The sequence below is a fragment of the Pelodiscus sinensis genome, chromosome 10 (genome assembly GCF_052426305.1).
Source record: "Pelodiscus sinensis isolate ZL-2025 chromosome 10, ASM5242630v1, whole genome shotgun sequence".
In the NCBI taxonomy this organism is placed as follows: Eukaryota; Metazoa; Chordata; order Testudines; family Trionychidae; genus Pelodiscus; species Pelodiscus sinensis.
This window is the reverse complement of record NC_143061.1, coordinates 46,668,911-46,685,228: the sequence shown is the minus strand read 5'-3', so window position 1 is coordinate 46,685,228 and position 16,318 is coordinate 46,668,911. Positions and strand designations below refer to the sequence as shown.

Below are 16,318 nucleotides of genomic sequence, written 5' to 3'. Positions count from 1 at the left end.
TTCGGTATGCATACATTACCCCCCTAGTTCGAACTAGGGGGGTAGTGTAGACATACCCTAGGAGACTATGGGTCTGTCTTCCAGAGCCTCTTGAAGTGTAGTATCCTGATCCAGAATAGGTTGTAGTTTATTGATAATGTATTGGACAAATTTGAGTTGGGGACTGTAGGTGATCTATTGTTGGTTTACTTGGGTCTTTCTTGAAGTAGATGGTTTCTGGGTATTCGTCTGGCTCTTTCAATTTGTTTTTTTATTTCTCCAGGTGGGTAATCGAGGTCTCTGTCAGTGGGATTAGAGCTGATGCGGTTGTATCGAAGGGTTTGGCTGTAGACGATGGATCGTATAGTGTGTTCTGGTTGGGAGCTGGAGGCATGTAGATAACTATATGAGTCAGTAGGTTTTCTGTAGAGAGTGGCATCTCATTTACCATTGGTGATTTGTACTGTGGTGTCCAGGAAATGGATCTTTCATGTAGAATGGTCCAGGCTGAGATTGATGGTGGGGTGTAGGTTGTTAAAGTCTCTGTGGAATGCATCTGGTGTTTCTTTGCTATGGGTCCAGATCATAAAGATATCATTGATGTAGCGTAAGTAGAGAAGGGGTAAAAGGGGATGGGATCTGTAGATGAAGTTTGTACCCTATAATTAACGCTTCTAACTTTATGTTTTCATTGATAAACACCTATAAAACACCCCAATTTAAAAACAAAACAGTGTCTGTCTAATGGTTAGTTGCATCTAAGGGCTTGTCTATGTACAGCAGTAATTCTGGCTTTGGGGGCAAGTTTTCTAAAATGTGCCAGTGTGTTCCACACTAATTGGTCTATGTAGACTTTGCTGGTGTGCACTACAGGTTCCCTAATGTGCAGGGTGCCTTGACCCTGGATTTGCTGGTGAGGTCATCTCAGACATTAAATAGCTATTAAAAAAAAAGCAGAGTGGGGATTTTGAAATAATACTGCAATACAGTGCACTAAGAAACAGTAAAAAGAGAATACTCATAATATATGCTACGCAATGAGTAGTACAAGTCATAACTACACTCATTACAGTAAACCCTGAGCCCCTGTCCTGTTTTTGGTCATTTACATAGAACTCAAATATAGCTAAAAATAAACCCTGAACAATGAAATCAGCACATCCTGAAGAACAGAAACCCTGCCTGTGGCTTTGGGTCAGAAAAATTACTTCTGCTCCAGTCCCAAGTAACAGACAATGTGCATATAGTTGCTAGTCCCCCACCAACTCCTGTGAACTTCTGGAGTGGGACATTATCCCCCTGTGTTGGTTTGCACTATGGCCAGATGACTCTTCTCATATTAGAAACAGTCAGAGACCAGCATGTAGGCTGCAGGGAGTCAGTGCCCAGCTCCAGCTGTTTTTTGTTCTTTGCCTCCACCACATCACTTGAGTCCTCTCTTTAGAGCTGTCGTATTCCTAGGGGCAGTTCTATACAAAAAAAGTTAAGTTGGCCCATTTTTGTCATTCAGGGGTGTGAAAGACATACACCATGAGCAACAGAGTTAAGCCGACCTAATCCAGTATAGACAGCAACAAGTCAATGGACAAATTCTCTAACGACCTAGTTACCACTTCTTGGGGAGTAGTTAAACTAATGTGATAAGAGAATCCCTCCCATTGCAGTAGTGAGCGGCTACGTTGAAGTGCTACAGTGGCACAGCTAAGTGTAGACATAGCTTGAGCAACACACCTGAGGGTACTGGCATGTACAGTGCTGGCAACCATGCAGGGGCGGATAAGAGTGCCGCGGGGCCCAGGACAGTGCCGCGGGGCCCAGGACAGTGCCACGGGACCCCGGGCAGCGAAATTTCGCGCCCCCCCCCCTTTGACACAGCGCATGCGTTGTGGCGCCATGGCACATGTGCGGGACCTTGGGAAGCGCGGGGCCCAGGGCAGCCGCCCCACTCACCCTGCCCTAAATCCGCCACTGCAACCATGTTCTGGTGACCTTCAATGCTCATATATATCCAGGCAACACACAGGCTTTAGGTGCTTTTAGACTGCCAGCAAATTTCCCTTTACAACTGTCCTATTGTGCTCCATTGGGTTTTGAACAGAGGATGAAACATGAACCGCCCTCTGCTTTTCTGCTGTTGATTTGCTGCTTCTACATCATGGCACTCTAGCAACAGGTCTTTCTCCAACCAGCTCAAACTCTCTTCCACACAGCTGCTCAAATTGTTTCCCCTTTCTTGCTGAAGATGAGTGTTCTGCATTTCTTGGAGTTCACTGTTTCTTCTCCTTTTTCAGACATTCTGTGTTATTCTCAGCATTATATCAAACCAAGAGCATTTTGAGAGTAAAAAAAATTGTTAAAAACCGAAACACTAATGTAGACTTTGTGGCTCCAGCCAGCTGTTTAATGCCACTATGTTTTGGGACTGCAACATGTCACTTCCAAAGTTGCAGAAGTTTCATGTATGCTCACTGAGCTTTCAGTGCTGCTATCTTAATGCTCACATGATGATTATAAAATTTGTGTTGTCAACTGTGTTCTTTAAATAATCTTTGTTATTGAAACAGTAGTTTCTGATCACAGGCAAGACCAGCAGCAGATTCAGACAGGGAACCTTGACCCTGGATTTACTGGTGAAGTTGTCTCAGACATTACATTTTAAAAAATAGCAAAGTGGGGTTTTCACCCAAGCTGGCATGAAAGTTACTGTTTTTATCATCTGCCTTTGGAGAAAGAAAAACAGGGAATCGAGGTTAAGGAAGGTCTCTCATATAACTCAAGGAGCATGTGGCTTGGTTAATATTGAGCTTACTGAGTTTGATGTTAGTGGCTTTAAATCAGGCCTTTAGATGGACTGAGAATTCAGAAAAAAATTCCTAACCCCTACACCTTTTGACTAGTTATTTCTTGCCTTCTTTTTTCAGGCCCAGCATCCTGCCCTGTGTTAATCACCTCGTTCTGATGCACCATACATTATGGTTTACATCAATATAGTGAAAAAATTAATATGTGTACTCTTGTTGGTCGTTGTGGTTCTGACTATTTGTTTGTGGAAAGAAACAAGAAAAGGCTACTACATTCCCTTCAAAACACAAAGCAAAAGTATTCATATTGCCAGAACTCTGGGAACATGGGACATACTTGCATCTGGAGTCCTTTCAAACAAAGCTGTCAATGAGAAGAGCCAGGTATCTGGTGCTTTGATGGGCAAACTGGATAAAGCAAAGGACTACATCTCTCCAACTGCTCCAGGAAACAATGCAGTGGCAAAGTTAAAGAAATCAGTGGGCAATATGAATGTCTGGAATGAAAACAGTTCATCAAAGAATCTTATACCTAGACTGCAAAAGGTTAGACACAATTACCTGTCCATGAACAAGTACAATGTTACTTACGCTGGGCCAAAGAATACTGCCAGACCCATTCCGAAGAAACTGCTGTGCCAGCTTCGGGACAGGGTGAATGTGACGATGATCCATGGGTCAGATGGTCCGTTCAGTACCTCTGAATGGCAGAAGTATCTGCCAAGAAAAAACTTCAGCCAGGAAGTTGGCCACTTGGGTCAATGCGCTGTTGTGTCCTCAGCAGGATCTCTGAAGAACTCACGCCTGGGACCAGAGATAGGTTTGTATTACTTTGTTAGGGTAAAACTACAGCATCTTATGGGACTAGAACTGTGGTCACCAGCCCATCGATCGCAATCGACTGGTTGATCCTGGGGGCTCGACCAGTCAATTACAAGGCTTTCGGGCCCCTTCCCTTGCTACTCCCACCCCCAAGATGATCCCTGAGCTGATGCTACCTCCAGGGACAACGGAGGTAGTGTGGGCTTCCTGCGGGGTGGAAAGGAGTTCAGCAGCTGTGTGCTAAGTCCCAGAAGTGTACGGGCTGCTCTCCCTTCCCTCCCCCCACAACAGTCGGCGCAGTATCTAAAATTCCGGTCCATTGCGCACTGGGGACTTCTTTCCCCTGCTGCCTTCCTGTGCATGTGGGAGGGAGTGGGAATCCAGAACCTGCACCAGCTCCAACTGCTCAGGCAGCACGCGTGTGGGGAGCAGAGGAGCAAGGCATGCACTGCCTGAGCAGTGGGAGCTGGCACGGTCCAGGACTCCCGATTTCCCCCTCTCCCTATGCAGGAAGGCAGCTGGGGAAGAAAGTCCTCAGCACGCCAGCTCCAATTGCTCAGGCAGTGCTTGCTGTCGTGGGGAGCGGAGGAGCAAGGTGCGTGCCGCCTGAGCAGTTGGAGCTGGTGCGGTCCAGGACTCCCCCTCCTTGCTCCCATCACACAGAAATGTAGCAGGGGAAAAAAGTCCTCAGTGCGTGACTGACCAGCGTTTCAGGTACTGTGCCGCTGTTTGGGGGCTGGGGTAGCACCCCACGCACTTCCTGGGCCTTGGAGTGCAGCTGCAGGATTCCCAGGTACCAGTCTCTATCCTCTTCCCTCACCCAGACCCCCACAAGTACCCTGTCCCCTACCCCAGCATCCACCTGCACTCTGCCCTGGCACCCATTGGCACCTTGCCCCAGCACCCTGTTCCCCCCCCCAGCACCCTATCCCTTTCCCCAGCACCCTGCCCCAGCACCCATTGGCACCCTGTACCAGCACCCTATCCCTTGGCACCCTGTCCCCTGCCCCTACCAGTACAGTTGGGGCCACATTAGTGAGGCTTGAGGGGTTTGGAGGGGGTGTGTTTTTGTATCTCACTTGTGTGGCCTCGACTGACTTTTCTGTGGGTCAGTGACTCCTGACTCAAAACAGGTTCCCCGCCCCTCTCATAAATAAAGACAATGCTGAAACGTTTTGGGTTTGACATAATATTTTATTTAAAAATGAAGCCTCGCCAACAAGCCCCCAACTGGTGCCAAGCCCTCATCTGGCCACAGCATCATAACACCCTGACCCCAAATCTGAGCCTATCATACACTGGAACCCCCTGTCCTGTGCCTCTCTCATCCCCAAACTCCTGTACCCCCACATCCTCAGTCTTCTGCCACAGCACTCTTGCACCAGTCACACACTGCAAATCTGTGTCCTGAGCCTCCCTGCCCTGAGTCCCTCACACATCCCAATACAAATTCCTGCACCCTCACATCCACAAGCCTGTGGCTTGCTCAGCACCCCAACCCTCCACCTGAGCCCAACACTCCCCAGCCTGGAGCCTCCTCCCTGAGCCAGCATCCCTTCTCCACATCCTCCTATATCCAAATTCCCTCCCAGAGCTTGTACCTTTCACCCTTTCCCAAACTCAAATCCCTCATTACCACCCCAGAGCCCACACCTCCTGTCTCAACCCAGTGAGGGTACAGCTAGACTACAGGAGTTTTTCCAGCAAACACACTCTTTTAGCAGCCCATGTATTCCTTGTTCCACGAGGAATAAGGGGGTTTCCAAAAGAAGGCCAAATATCAGAAAAATCTCTTCCAACAGAAGGATCGAAAAAAAGGGGCAGTGTAGCCATATCCTGAGAGTGTATAAGGGCCAGGAATAGTAAGTGATTGAGAGAAGGGGAACAGAGAGGGTGGGGCCTCAAGGAAGGGGTAGGGTCTTGGGAAAGGGATGGGGTAGATCTTGGCTTGTCCTGACATTTAAAGTGATCTTGGGCGTAAAACGGTTGGAGACCACTGGACTAGAATAATCTACCATCGCACTTGGGGCAGATTTACCTATTGGACTTTCTCCGCTTAAAATTAATCTGAAAATTCACAAAGACACTTGTAGCAGCTTCAAATATTCAGTTAAGATTCTTACTGAATATAATTGCATGTGGTGAGGAGTGGAAATAATGAGCCGGAACCCTTAGTGCCCATTTTACAAACTTAAAATGTGTACATTGACCCTGACCATTTGAAAACACAATAGGTTTAACTGAGCTAAGTGTGGGCCAGGATTTAGCTCAAGATCCATTCTGTTTTCTGTACCCATACACTGTGCTGGAGACTCTCTCCCTCCCACTGCTTCCCCCCCCCCCCACACACACACAGTGCTAGAACTAGGGTTGCTAGATGGTTAAAACAAAAATACCGACCCCCCCCCCCCCGCAAAAAAAAACACCGGGAAAAAATTCTGTTGAAGGGGAAAAAAAGGGGGAGGGTGAACCAAAGGACTTATTAAGCCAAAAAAATGTTTTAAATAAAACAGCATTAAAACAATATGTCCCCTTTAAGTGCAGGAATAGGAACAGGGGAGCACTAAGTCCCAGGGGAAAGCCATTGCAGAGAAACTAAATGATTTCTTTGCTTCAGTCTTCACGGCTGAGGATGTTGGGGAGATTCCTGAATCTGCACCATCCTTTGTGGGTGATGAATCTGTCCTGGATTGAAGTGTCATTAGAGGAGGTTTTGGAACAAATAGAAAAACTTAATGTTAACAAATCTCCGGGACTGGATGGCATTCATCCAAGGGTTCTAAAAGAACTCAAATGGGAAATTGCTGAGCTATTATCTGTGGTTTGTAACCTATCCTTTAAATCGGCTTCCGTACCTAATGACTGGAAGGTAACCAACGTGATACCAATATTTAAAAAGGGCTGTAGAGGCGATCCTGGCAATTACAGACCAGTAAGTCTAACTTCAGTACCGGGCAAATTAGTCGAAACAATAGTAAAGAATAAAATTGTGAAGCATGTAGAAGAACATAATTTGTTGGACAAAAGTCAACATGGTTTCTGTAAGGGAAATCCTGTCTTACTAACCTGTTAGAGTTCTTTGAAGGGGTTAACAAACATGTGGACAAGGGGGATCCAGTAGCTATAGTATACTTGGATTTTCAGAAAGCCTTTGACAAGGTCCCTCATCAAAGGCTCTTGTGTAAATTACATGGCCATGGGATAAGAGGGAAGGTCCTTTCTTGGATTGAGAACTGGTTAAAAGACAGGAAAGAAAGGGTAGGAATAAATGGTAAATTTTCAGATTGGAGAGGGGTAACTAGTGGTGTCCCCCAAGGGTCAGTCCTGGGACCAATCCTTTTCAACTTATTCATGAATGATCTGGAGAAAGGGGTAAGCAGTGAGATAGTAAAGTTTGCAGATGATACAAAACTGGTTAGGATAGTCAAGACAGAAGCAGACTGTGAGGAACTCCAAGAAGATCTCACCAAACTGAGTGATTGGGCAACAAAATGGCAAATGAAATTTAATGTGGATAAGTGTAAAGTAATGCACATCGGGAAAAATAACCCCAACTATACGTACAGTATGATGGGGGCTAATTTGGCTACGACAAATCAGGAAAGAGATCTTGGAGTTATCGTGGACAGTTCTCTGAAAACTTCCACACAGTGTGCAGCGGCAGTCAAAAAGGCAAATAGGATGCTAGGAATTATTAGGAAAGGGATAGAAAATAAGACCCAGAATATCTTACTGTCCCTGTATAAAACTATGGTACGCCCACATCTTGAATACTGTGTACAGATGTGGTCTCCTCACCTCAAAAAAGATATTTTGGCCTTGGAAAGGGTTCAGAAAAGGGCAACTAAAATGATTAGGGGTTTGGAACGGGTTCCCATATGAGGAGAGGTTAAAGAGACTGGGACTTTTCAGTTTAGAAAAGAGGAGACTGAGGGGGGATATGATAGAGGTATATAAAATCATGAGTGGTGTGGAGAGGGCCGATAAAAGTTATTTATTAGTTCCCTAAATAGAAGAACTAGAGGACACCAAATGAAATTAATGGGCAGCAGGTTTAAAACTAATAAAAGAAAGTTCTTCTTCACACAGCGTGTAGTCAACCTGTGGAACTCCTTGCCAGAGGAGGCTGTGAAGGCTGGGACTATAATAGAGTTTAAAGAGAAGCTAGATAATTTCATGGAGGTTAGGTCCATAAAAGGCTGTTAGCCAGGGGATAAAATGGTGTCCTTGGCCTCTGTCTGTCAGAGGCTGGATAGGGATGGTTTTCCTTTGGTCTGCAGTGTGTTTATTTCTGGATGGGTGTGGAAAGGGCTGAGCCAGGCAGGGAAGAGCCGCTGCACCTGCCCCTGGCCCCCTCTCCCACTCATCACAACACTACTCCCGGGAAGCTGCAAGTCCCAGTCCTGCTGCCATGCTGGTGAGTACACTGGGGTCATAGGGATGCTCGGCCTGGGGGGAGGGAGGAGGATATGGGGACAGGATGGGAGGGAGTAGTGGTTGCACTGAGGGGCATGGGGCAATATAGGAGATCAGGCTGCAGGGGCAGAAGGGAGGGGGCAAGAGTTGCACTCAGGGGAATAGGGCGATGGAGGGGATCAGGCTGAGGATCATTGGGAGAAGGGGAGCGAGGCTGGACATGCTAGTTCAAATTTGTTAAATGAAGAGTTAGTAATTTCAAAATACTTTCCTAGTGTAGACATGAAGTTAGGGTTCATCTAAGATAAACTAGGGTGTGAATTTAAAGCACTGTAGTTGATATATTTCCCTAGGTGAACACTCAGATTCCCATTTTAATATCTTTTGTTTAACTATATCACTTTGGAAGGGATTTAACTAAGCTGTGGTGGGGGGAGCCACTCTTAAATGGGAAAGAGTTAGCATATGGAATACTTACAGTGGTATCACCGTATCTGTTTAATTATAATGATAGAATTATAGCAGTATAGCTGATAAAATTTCAGCAAGCCCATTATCTCTGGAGAAGGAAGAATGAGGGGAGAAGACAGTGTTTCTTAGTGAGTAGCTCACAGGCTTGTCATTCTACCACTGGCATTCTGGTGACTTTGGACACATTACTTTGCCCTCTGTGCCTTAATTTATCCATGTGTAAAATGGGTGTAATTACACTTCTTTCCTTTTTAAAGTGCTTTTAGATCTACTGATAAACAGTGCTATACAGTAACTCCTCTCTAAGGGTATATCTACACAGCAAGGTTATTTCAAAATAACTTTCTTAGCATCTACACAAGCCAACTGCTATTTCGAAATTAATTCGAAATAGCGGAGGGCTTATTTCAAAATTGGTAAACCTCATTCCACAAGGAAAAGTGCCAATTTCTAAATTGCTATTTCAAAATAAGCGCGGTGTAGACGCTTATTTCAAAATATAGGGCCTCCAGCCCTTCCCAGGATGCCCTGCTGGCCGCCCTGGCCACAAGGTAACTTCTGACCTGATGCCCTGCCAAAACCAGTTCCAGCCTTAAATGCGATTCAGCATCCAATCAGTGTGGACGCACTATTTCGAAATAGCAAAAAGTTATTTCAAAATTCATTTTGTGTGTAAACATTATTTCAAAATAAGATATTTTGAAATAACTATTTCAAAATTAGATATTTTGAAATAATGCTGTAGTGTAGACATACTCTTAATGAAATGATGTTAAATGAATCCAACTTTCCCATAACATTTATGTAAATTCCAGGGATTTTTTTTTACCAGACAAAAGACATTATATACATATATATAGTACAAGTTTTAAACAAGTTCTAATCAGAGAATGGTCTTGGGACCTTCTCTTGAGTTTCCTGAGCTTCTATAGCAACTGTGTTGATAGCAAGAGGAATATTTCCCAAGGAATGCCTTGCTACACCGGCACTGATTTTCCAAAGTGCCAGGGGTGCTCCACCCTGGCTTTTCCCCAGGCCCACCTCCACCCCCATTCCCTCTTCTGAGCATATCCACACTCCTCCCATTTCCAACCCAACCTCCTGAATGCCTCCAAATAGCTGATTGCTGTGGGTGAGAGGCACAGCAGGCAGGCGACACTAGGGGTGATGGAGGATGGGAGTTGATTGGGGCGCTGCTGGCCCACCCTAGTTCCAAGTCCCCACCTGCCAGCAGGATGCCAAACAATGTTATTAGAAAACATGTCGCAGCTTTAAATGAGTATGTTCTCTAATAGATCAGGGTGAATGAAGCAACACTGAAGCAACATTAAGTGGGACAACATTAAGTGAAAAGTTACTATAGAAGAGTTAGATGGTAATTATTATTTATTATTTCACTCATCCTTTCTCTGTAACAGCAGAACCTCTGGCCTAGCCCAGCCCTGCTGTAATTGAAGGAGTAACAGTTAATTCCACGAGGAGTAACAGTTAATTCGAACTAAGGACTTAGTTCGAATTAACGTTTCACTGCCGCACGTAGCTGTGCGGCAGTGAGTTCGGGCTAGTGAAATTTTAAAATGGTGACCGGACGGGAACATGCAAATAAACCCCAGGATATTTAAATCCTGGACTTCATTTGCAACTCCGGTTGCCTCATTTGCCTACCTAGCTCGAATTAACGTCCTAGTGTAGACACACCCTGAGAACTAAAGAACATTCCTCTTCATTATTTCCCAGTCACTTATTTGTGACAAATCACAAGGAATATGTCTAAACTACATCCCTCTTTTGAAAGAGGGACGTAAATTAGGCAGATCGAAAGTGCAAATGAAGCGGGGATTTAAATATCCCGTGCTTCATTTGCATAATCGCATCACAGTGGTCTTTCAAAAAAGGGTACAGGCAGTCCCCAGGTTACGTACAAGATAGGGACTGTAAGTTTGTTCTTAAGTTGAATTTGTATGTAAGTCGGAACTGGTACATATTGTAGGGGAACCTCTAGCCAAACATTTCTCCAGAGCTCAGTTTTATTCTCCCACACCTCACTTCCCTCAGTCCTTTATTCTCAAGCTGAGGTGTCTGCTGAGAAAAGCCGCTCCGCGTCTCCCTGGTCTGCTGTGGGGGCACTAGCTTCGCGTCTCCCTGGCCTGCTGGGGGGAAGCAGCTAGTGCGGGGTTGCCTCACCCCGTTTGTAAGTAGGGATCCGATGTAAGTCGGATCCATGTAACCCGGGGACTGCCTGTATTTCGAAAGTAAAACTGCCATCTAGAAGCGATTCTTTCGGGGGGGGAAAAAAACCTTTCCTAACGATCCTGCACTCCTCAAAAAACCAGATGGTGGTTTCACTTTCGAAATACCCTTTTTCAAATTACCGCTGTGACACATTTATGCAAATGAAGCATGTGATATTTAAATCCCTGCTTCATTTGCACTTTTGATCTGCCTAATTTACATCCCTCTTTCGAAAGAGGGATGTAGTCTAGACATAGCCAAGGAGAATTATTGCCCTGTCATGTTTTGGGGACCAGTGCTAAGCATGTTTCTTGTGCTCTCTGCCTGTGTATTGAGTTTTTAAAGTAAAATACATACAACTGGAAATGGTTAGTTTAGTTTAAACCAAATTAGAAGACAGGGAAAACCGCATATCGAGTAATAATTTAAATGCCAACATGAAAATTATGTACCTTTTTAATACAGTGCTTCCAATAATTCAGCTCTTTATCTCTTATTACGAGAAAGATACTACAATCATTATATACCTGCCATATTTTTACATACCTTTTCCTACTGACTTATTATATTAGCCATTGGTTAACTTTTAATAACTCTTCCCTCTTTGCTACTTTCAGACGCCCATGATGCAGTTTTAAGATTTAATGGGGCTCCTACCAGAGGGTTTCAGCAAGATGTAGGAGAAAAGACAACCGTTCGCCTTGTTAACTCTCAGGTAAGTCTGCCTGTCCTATGCAACAGAGAATGAAAGTGCCTTGCCCTGGCAGGGCTGATTTAGTTGGGATTGGTCCTGCCTAGAGCAGGGGGCTGGACTTGATGACCTTGTGAGGTCTCTTCCAGTTCTCTGGTTCTATGATTCTATGCCTTGATGAAAGACCCAGTTCAGTTCCTTATTGTGCAGTCTCTACTTCACTGCAAGGATTGAGGTATGAATAGCACCAACAGTAGAGTGATTGGTGGTGAGTGGCAGCTTTTCTTATAGTATTTATGGACGAATCATAAGGATTTTGATGTGGCACTACCTCGAGATATCTCAGGCAGGAGAGAACAGGCAGAGCCTTTAAACAAATTCAGTAACCAAAATCATATCTTCCAAATATTTAATCCTTTGCCTTAACTAGCTTTTATAGAATTAGAGTCTTCTGCTATCCTAGAAATTGGATCATACCCAGTATCTGCCTAGTGACCCTGTCTGACCAGGGTTAGCACCAGAGGCTTAGTTTAGAGAAAGGTGTAAGAACCTTGAGGTAGACAGATGTGAGACAATCTGGCCCCTCAATAGGTTTTTAATACAGGCAGTCCCCGGGTTACGTACAAGATAGGGACTGTAGGTTTGTTCTTAAGTTGAATTTGTATGTAAGTTGGAACTGGTACATATTGTAGGGGAAACTCTAGCCAAACATTTCTCCAGAGCTCAGTTTTATTCTCCCACACCTCACTTCCCTCAGTCCTTTATTCTCAAGCTGAGGTGTCTGCTGAGAAAAGCCACTCCGCGTCTCCCTGGTCTGCTGGGGGAGGAGGGGCGCTAGCTTCGCGTCGCCCTGGTCTGCTGGTGGGAAGCAGCTAGTGCGGGGTTGCCTCACCCCGTTTGTAAGTAGGGATCCGATGTAAGTCGGATCCATGTAACCCGGGGACTGCCTGTAGTTGTGCTGTATCACTTCATGCTGTATTTCAAATACAGCTTTTTAGTCATAGTGTATTCATCTATACAGAACATGTGTTGCTGAATACATCCCCTTCATTATCTCAATAGCCGAAAAGTAGAAGACTTACCCTATTAGGGTATGTCTACACTACAGCGCTAATTCGAACTAACTTAGTTCGAATTAGTTAATTTGAACTAAGCTAATTCGAATTAGCGCAGCTAGACTTAAAAACTAGTTCGAATTAGCTTTTTGCTAATTCGAACTAGCATGTCCACACAGAGTGGACCCTGAACAGAGGTTAAGGATGGCCGGAAGCAGTGCCAGCAGGGCATCAGATGAGGACTTAGAGCATGGAGCTGCTGTCTCAGGCTAGCCAAGGGCTGTGCTTAAAGGGACCCGACCCCCACCCCGGACAGACAGTTCTCAGGGGTGCCCCGCTTGCAAAGCAGTCCTGGCTTGGATTGCCCTGAGTGCCCACACTGGGCACATCACAGCACTCGGCCATCAGCCCGGCTGCACTTGCCACAGGCTGCCATCCGGGGGGAGGAGGTAATCGGGGGGCTGCAGGAGAACTTCCACCCCGAGAAGCCCGCAGAGCCAGCCCAGTCCTCCCCATCGGGGGTGCGTACCCCATTCCTCCCTCACCTCCTTCCACTTACCCTTCCCTAGCCCCCCTTCCTGATGTACAAAATAAAGGACAATTGTGTTCAAAAATGTAATCTGTCTTTATTGAACAAAACTGGGGGAGACTGGGAAAAAGAGGTGGGAGAGGGGAAGAGAGAGGCTGGGAGAGGGGAGGGCAACTAAAATGATCGGGTTTGGAACAGGTCCCATATGAAGAGAGGCTAAAGAGACTGGGACTTTTCAGCTTAGAGAAGAGGAGACGGAGGGGGGATATGATAGAGGTCTATAAAAGCAAGAGTGGTGTGGAGAGGGTGCATAAAGAAAAGTTCTCCATTAGTTCCCATAATAGAAGGACTAGAGGACACCAAAGGAGAGGAATGGGTAGCAGGCTTCAAAGTAGTAACAGAAAGTTCTTCTTCACAAAGCAAAGAGTCAACCTGTGGAACTCCTTGCTGCAGGAGGCTGTGAAGGCTAGAACTAGAACAGAGCTTAAAGAGAAGTTAGATAAATTCATGGAGGCTGGGTCCATGGAGTGGTATTAGCCAGGGGATAGAAATGGTGTCCCTGGCCTCTGTTTTGGAAGGCTGGAGATGGATGGCACGAGACAAATGGCTTGGTCATTGTCTTCGGTCCATCCCCTCCGGGGCAGCTGGTGTTGGCCGCTGTCGGCAGACAGGCTACTGGACTAGATTGACCTTTGGTCTGACCCAGTACGGCTGTTCTCAGCTCAGGGCTCAGGGTCGGGGGTCTCAGTGGACCACCTTGATTTTCATGCAAACCTGTTCCTGGGTGGCCACGCTGGCAGCTCTCCTGCCCTAGACGGCCACTTTCCTGTGCCTAGTGCGGAGTTCGTGGACAAAGTCCACGATGTCTGCACTAGACCAGGCGGGTGCCCGCCTCTTGCGGTCTTGGCCAGGCTTCCGAGAGCCACCAGCCTGGTCCCGGGAAGAGGGGGAGGGCTGGGGGGCATCGGGTGGCTGGCTCATGGCGTGCTAGGTGCAGGGTCTGCTGGCTGGGTGCTGGCAGGCTTGTACCTGGCATGGGCACCGTAGCCAGCCCGTGCCCCTTTAAGGGCTCCGGGGCCGGGAGGGGGGCGTACGAGTTTCCCTGGTGTTGGCCAGAGTGGCCACCAGGGAAAGCTGGGGAGGGCTAGCCTCCCACTAGTTTGAATTAAGGGGCTACACAGCCCTTAATTCGAACTAATAAGTTCGAACTAGGCTTAGTCCTCGTACAATGAGGTTTACCTAGTTCGAACTAAGCGCTCCACTAGTTCGAATTAAGTTCGAACTAGCGGAGCGCTAGTGTAGCGCCTATCAAAGTTAATTCGAATTAATGTCCGTTAGTTCAAATTAACTTTGTAGTGTAGACATACCGTTATTTATTAGAGTGTAATTTGTATTGCCACTTGAGGTCAGAATGGCTTTCTATGGTTTGGTTTGGTTTTATTTTTGTCCTGGGTGACTTTTTTTACAGCCTCTCAAAAAACAGAGTATTTATGAGGACTATCAATATATCTGTGATTTGAATGATCCTATTTGCATGACCAGCCCCTAAACTTAAGAAAAAAAACAACTGGCATAGTGATTATATATGATTTAATTGGTTTATGTTTTTAAAAATTGTATTTATATGTATTTTAATATTTTTAAAATCCTGAGTTTAGTTTTAAGTTTTATCGTGATAGCTTTTGTTTTTGGTGCATTGACTTACAGCTAAGTTGCTGTTATTAATTTTGACTTGTCAAGAGATAACAAGTATTTAATGGGCAGACCAAGGAAACACAAATATGAGACATTTGTGAAATAAGCAATGATCCCAGCATCCCAGCTATTCAGCCAATCAGTATTTTGAAGCCATCATTTCTTAGTTGGGTTAATTGAGAAGAGCCTGTTACATCCAGTGAAAAGGAACACAGGTTGAAACCATCTCAGGCAGAGAGTAAAAAGGAGCTTTATACTCCAGAGTAGGCCAATTCACTACCTGCTCACCTCTTCATTCTATCTCCTTGCTCTGCTATCGGATTGAAATTCATTTATTTGTTCTCAGAAGATGAGTCTTCCAGTTTGCAGCTTTGGAATAAGGGTTGACATTTTTCAAAGAAAGATTGAGGGTTTAGCCACATGTCTTCTATTAAAATTCATGGCTAACTCCCCTTGGAAATGCAACCATAGTCTCTAATCCACGTTTGTTCCTCTTCCTTTACATGATTTTTTGTTGCTCATAAATCTTATCTATTTTCCTCATCAGAATTTTCCTCCCCGTGATTTGTGTTATCTTGCTTCCTGATGCATCCCAGTGATCTCTGCTTCCTGACTAGCAGATGCAACCTAAATTAAAAATTGGACTTTGTCCTGTGTAAGCTGATCCTTCCATAACAGACATTCAGCAATTTGGAGGCAATTTATGTCCTTATTCTTCTCTGTGTATTTGTGTGACTGGATCACACTTTGGAAGCTATCTCCTAGGGTCACATATTCAGTGCCAGCCTAGCCATGCAAATGGTGCCAGTGAAAACATTTGTGACTTTGGGCTTGTCCTCTATGGAGAAATTGACCTATGTAATTATGCAGCTGTAACTGTACCAGTACAACTGCCATGTGGCCCCACATATTCTGGCATAATAAATGTTAAAAGGAAAGGGAGAAAGATGATGGGGAGGTAGAGGGGAGACAATGACAATGTTAAAAATGAGCTGAGAGGCCAGATAAGTAAGAGGACACAAAGCTTAGGGTATAGATCAGCAAATGTGGCACCAAAAGTTATAATCAAACAAGTTAATCCAAAAAAGATGACTTAGATGATAAATGTACTAGCGAGTTATTTGGCAAATTAGCAAGGCAATCAGGAAACAATGAAGTCAGCTAAATAAGAGCAGAACAAGTAGGCAATAATCAATGCCTCAGGCTGTTAATTAGAAGCAAAACAGCTGGGTAAAACAAGTAAATGTGGTAGCAGTTAAATGATGGTTAATTAGAAAAAAATCAATCAGTTGATTTAGCAGAACAGATAGGGTATGTCTACACTACCCCGCTAGTTCGAACTAGCGGGGTAATGTAGGCATACCGCACTTGCAAATGAAGCCTGGGATTTGAATTTCCCAGGCTTCATTTGCATAAGCGGGGAGCCGCCATTTTTAAATCCCCGCTGGTTCGAACCCCGTGCAGCACGGCTACACGGGGCTCGAACTAGGTAGTTCGGACTAGGGTGCCTATTCCGAACTACCGGTACACCTCGTTTCACGAGGAGTAACGGTAGTTCGGACTAGGAACCTAGTCCGAACTACCTAGTTCGAGCCCCGTGTAGCCGCGCTGCACGGGGTTCGAACCA

General features: G+C 45.3%; 1 protein-coding gene across 5 annotated transcripts in view; it reads left to right on the top strand.

Moving 5' to 3' along the window:
• The window catches only part of ST6GAL1 (ST6 beta-galactoside alpha-2,6-sialyltransferase 1), a 139,312-nt gene that overhangs the window by 88,414 nt on the left and 34,580 nt on the right, over positions 1-16,318 (top strand). For all 5 annotated transcript variants that reach the window (XR_016350371.1, XM_006125184.4, XM_075937492.2 and 2 more), the window contains exons 3-4: positions 2,901-3,600; positions 11,339-11,436. Coding sequence is in view for 4 of the 5 variants with exons in the window: in XM_006125184.4 (XP_006125246.1) it covers positions 2,952-3,600; positions 11,339-11,436 (747 nt within the window). In the remaining variant the exon portion in view is untranslated. The remainder of the gene's footprint in view (positions 1-2,900; positions 3,601-11,338; positions 11,437-16,318) is intronic.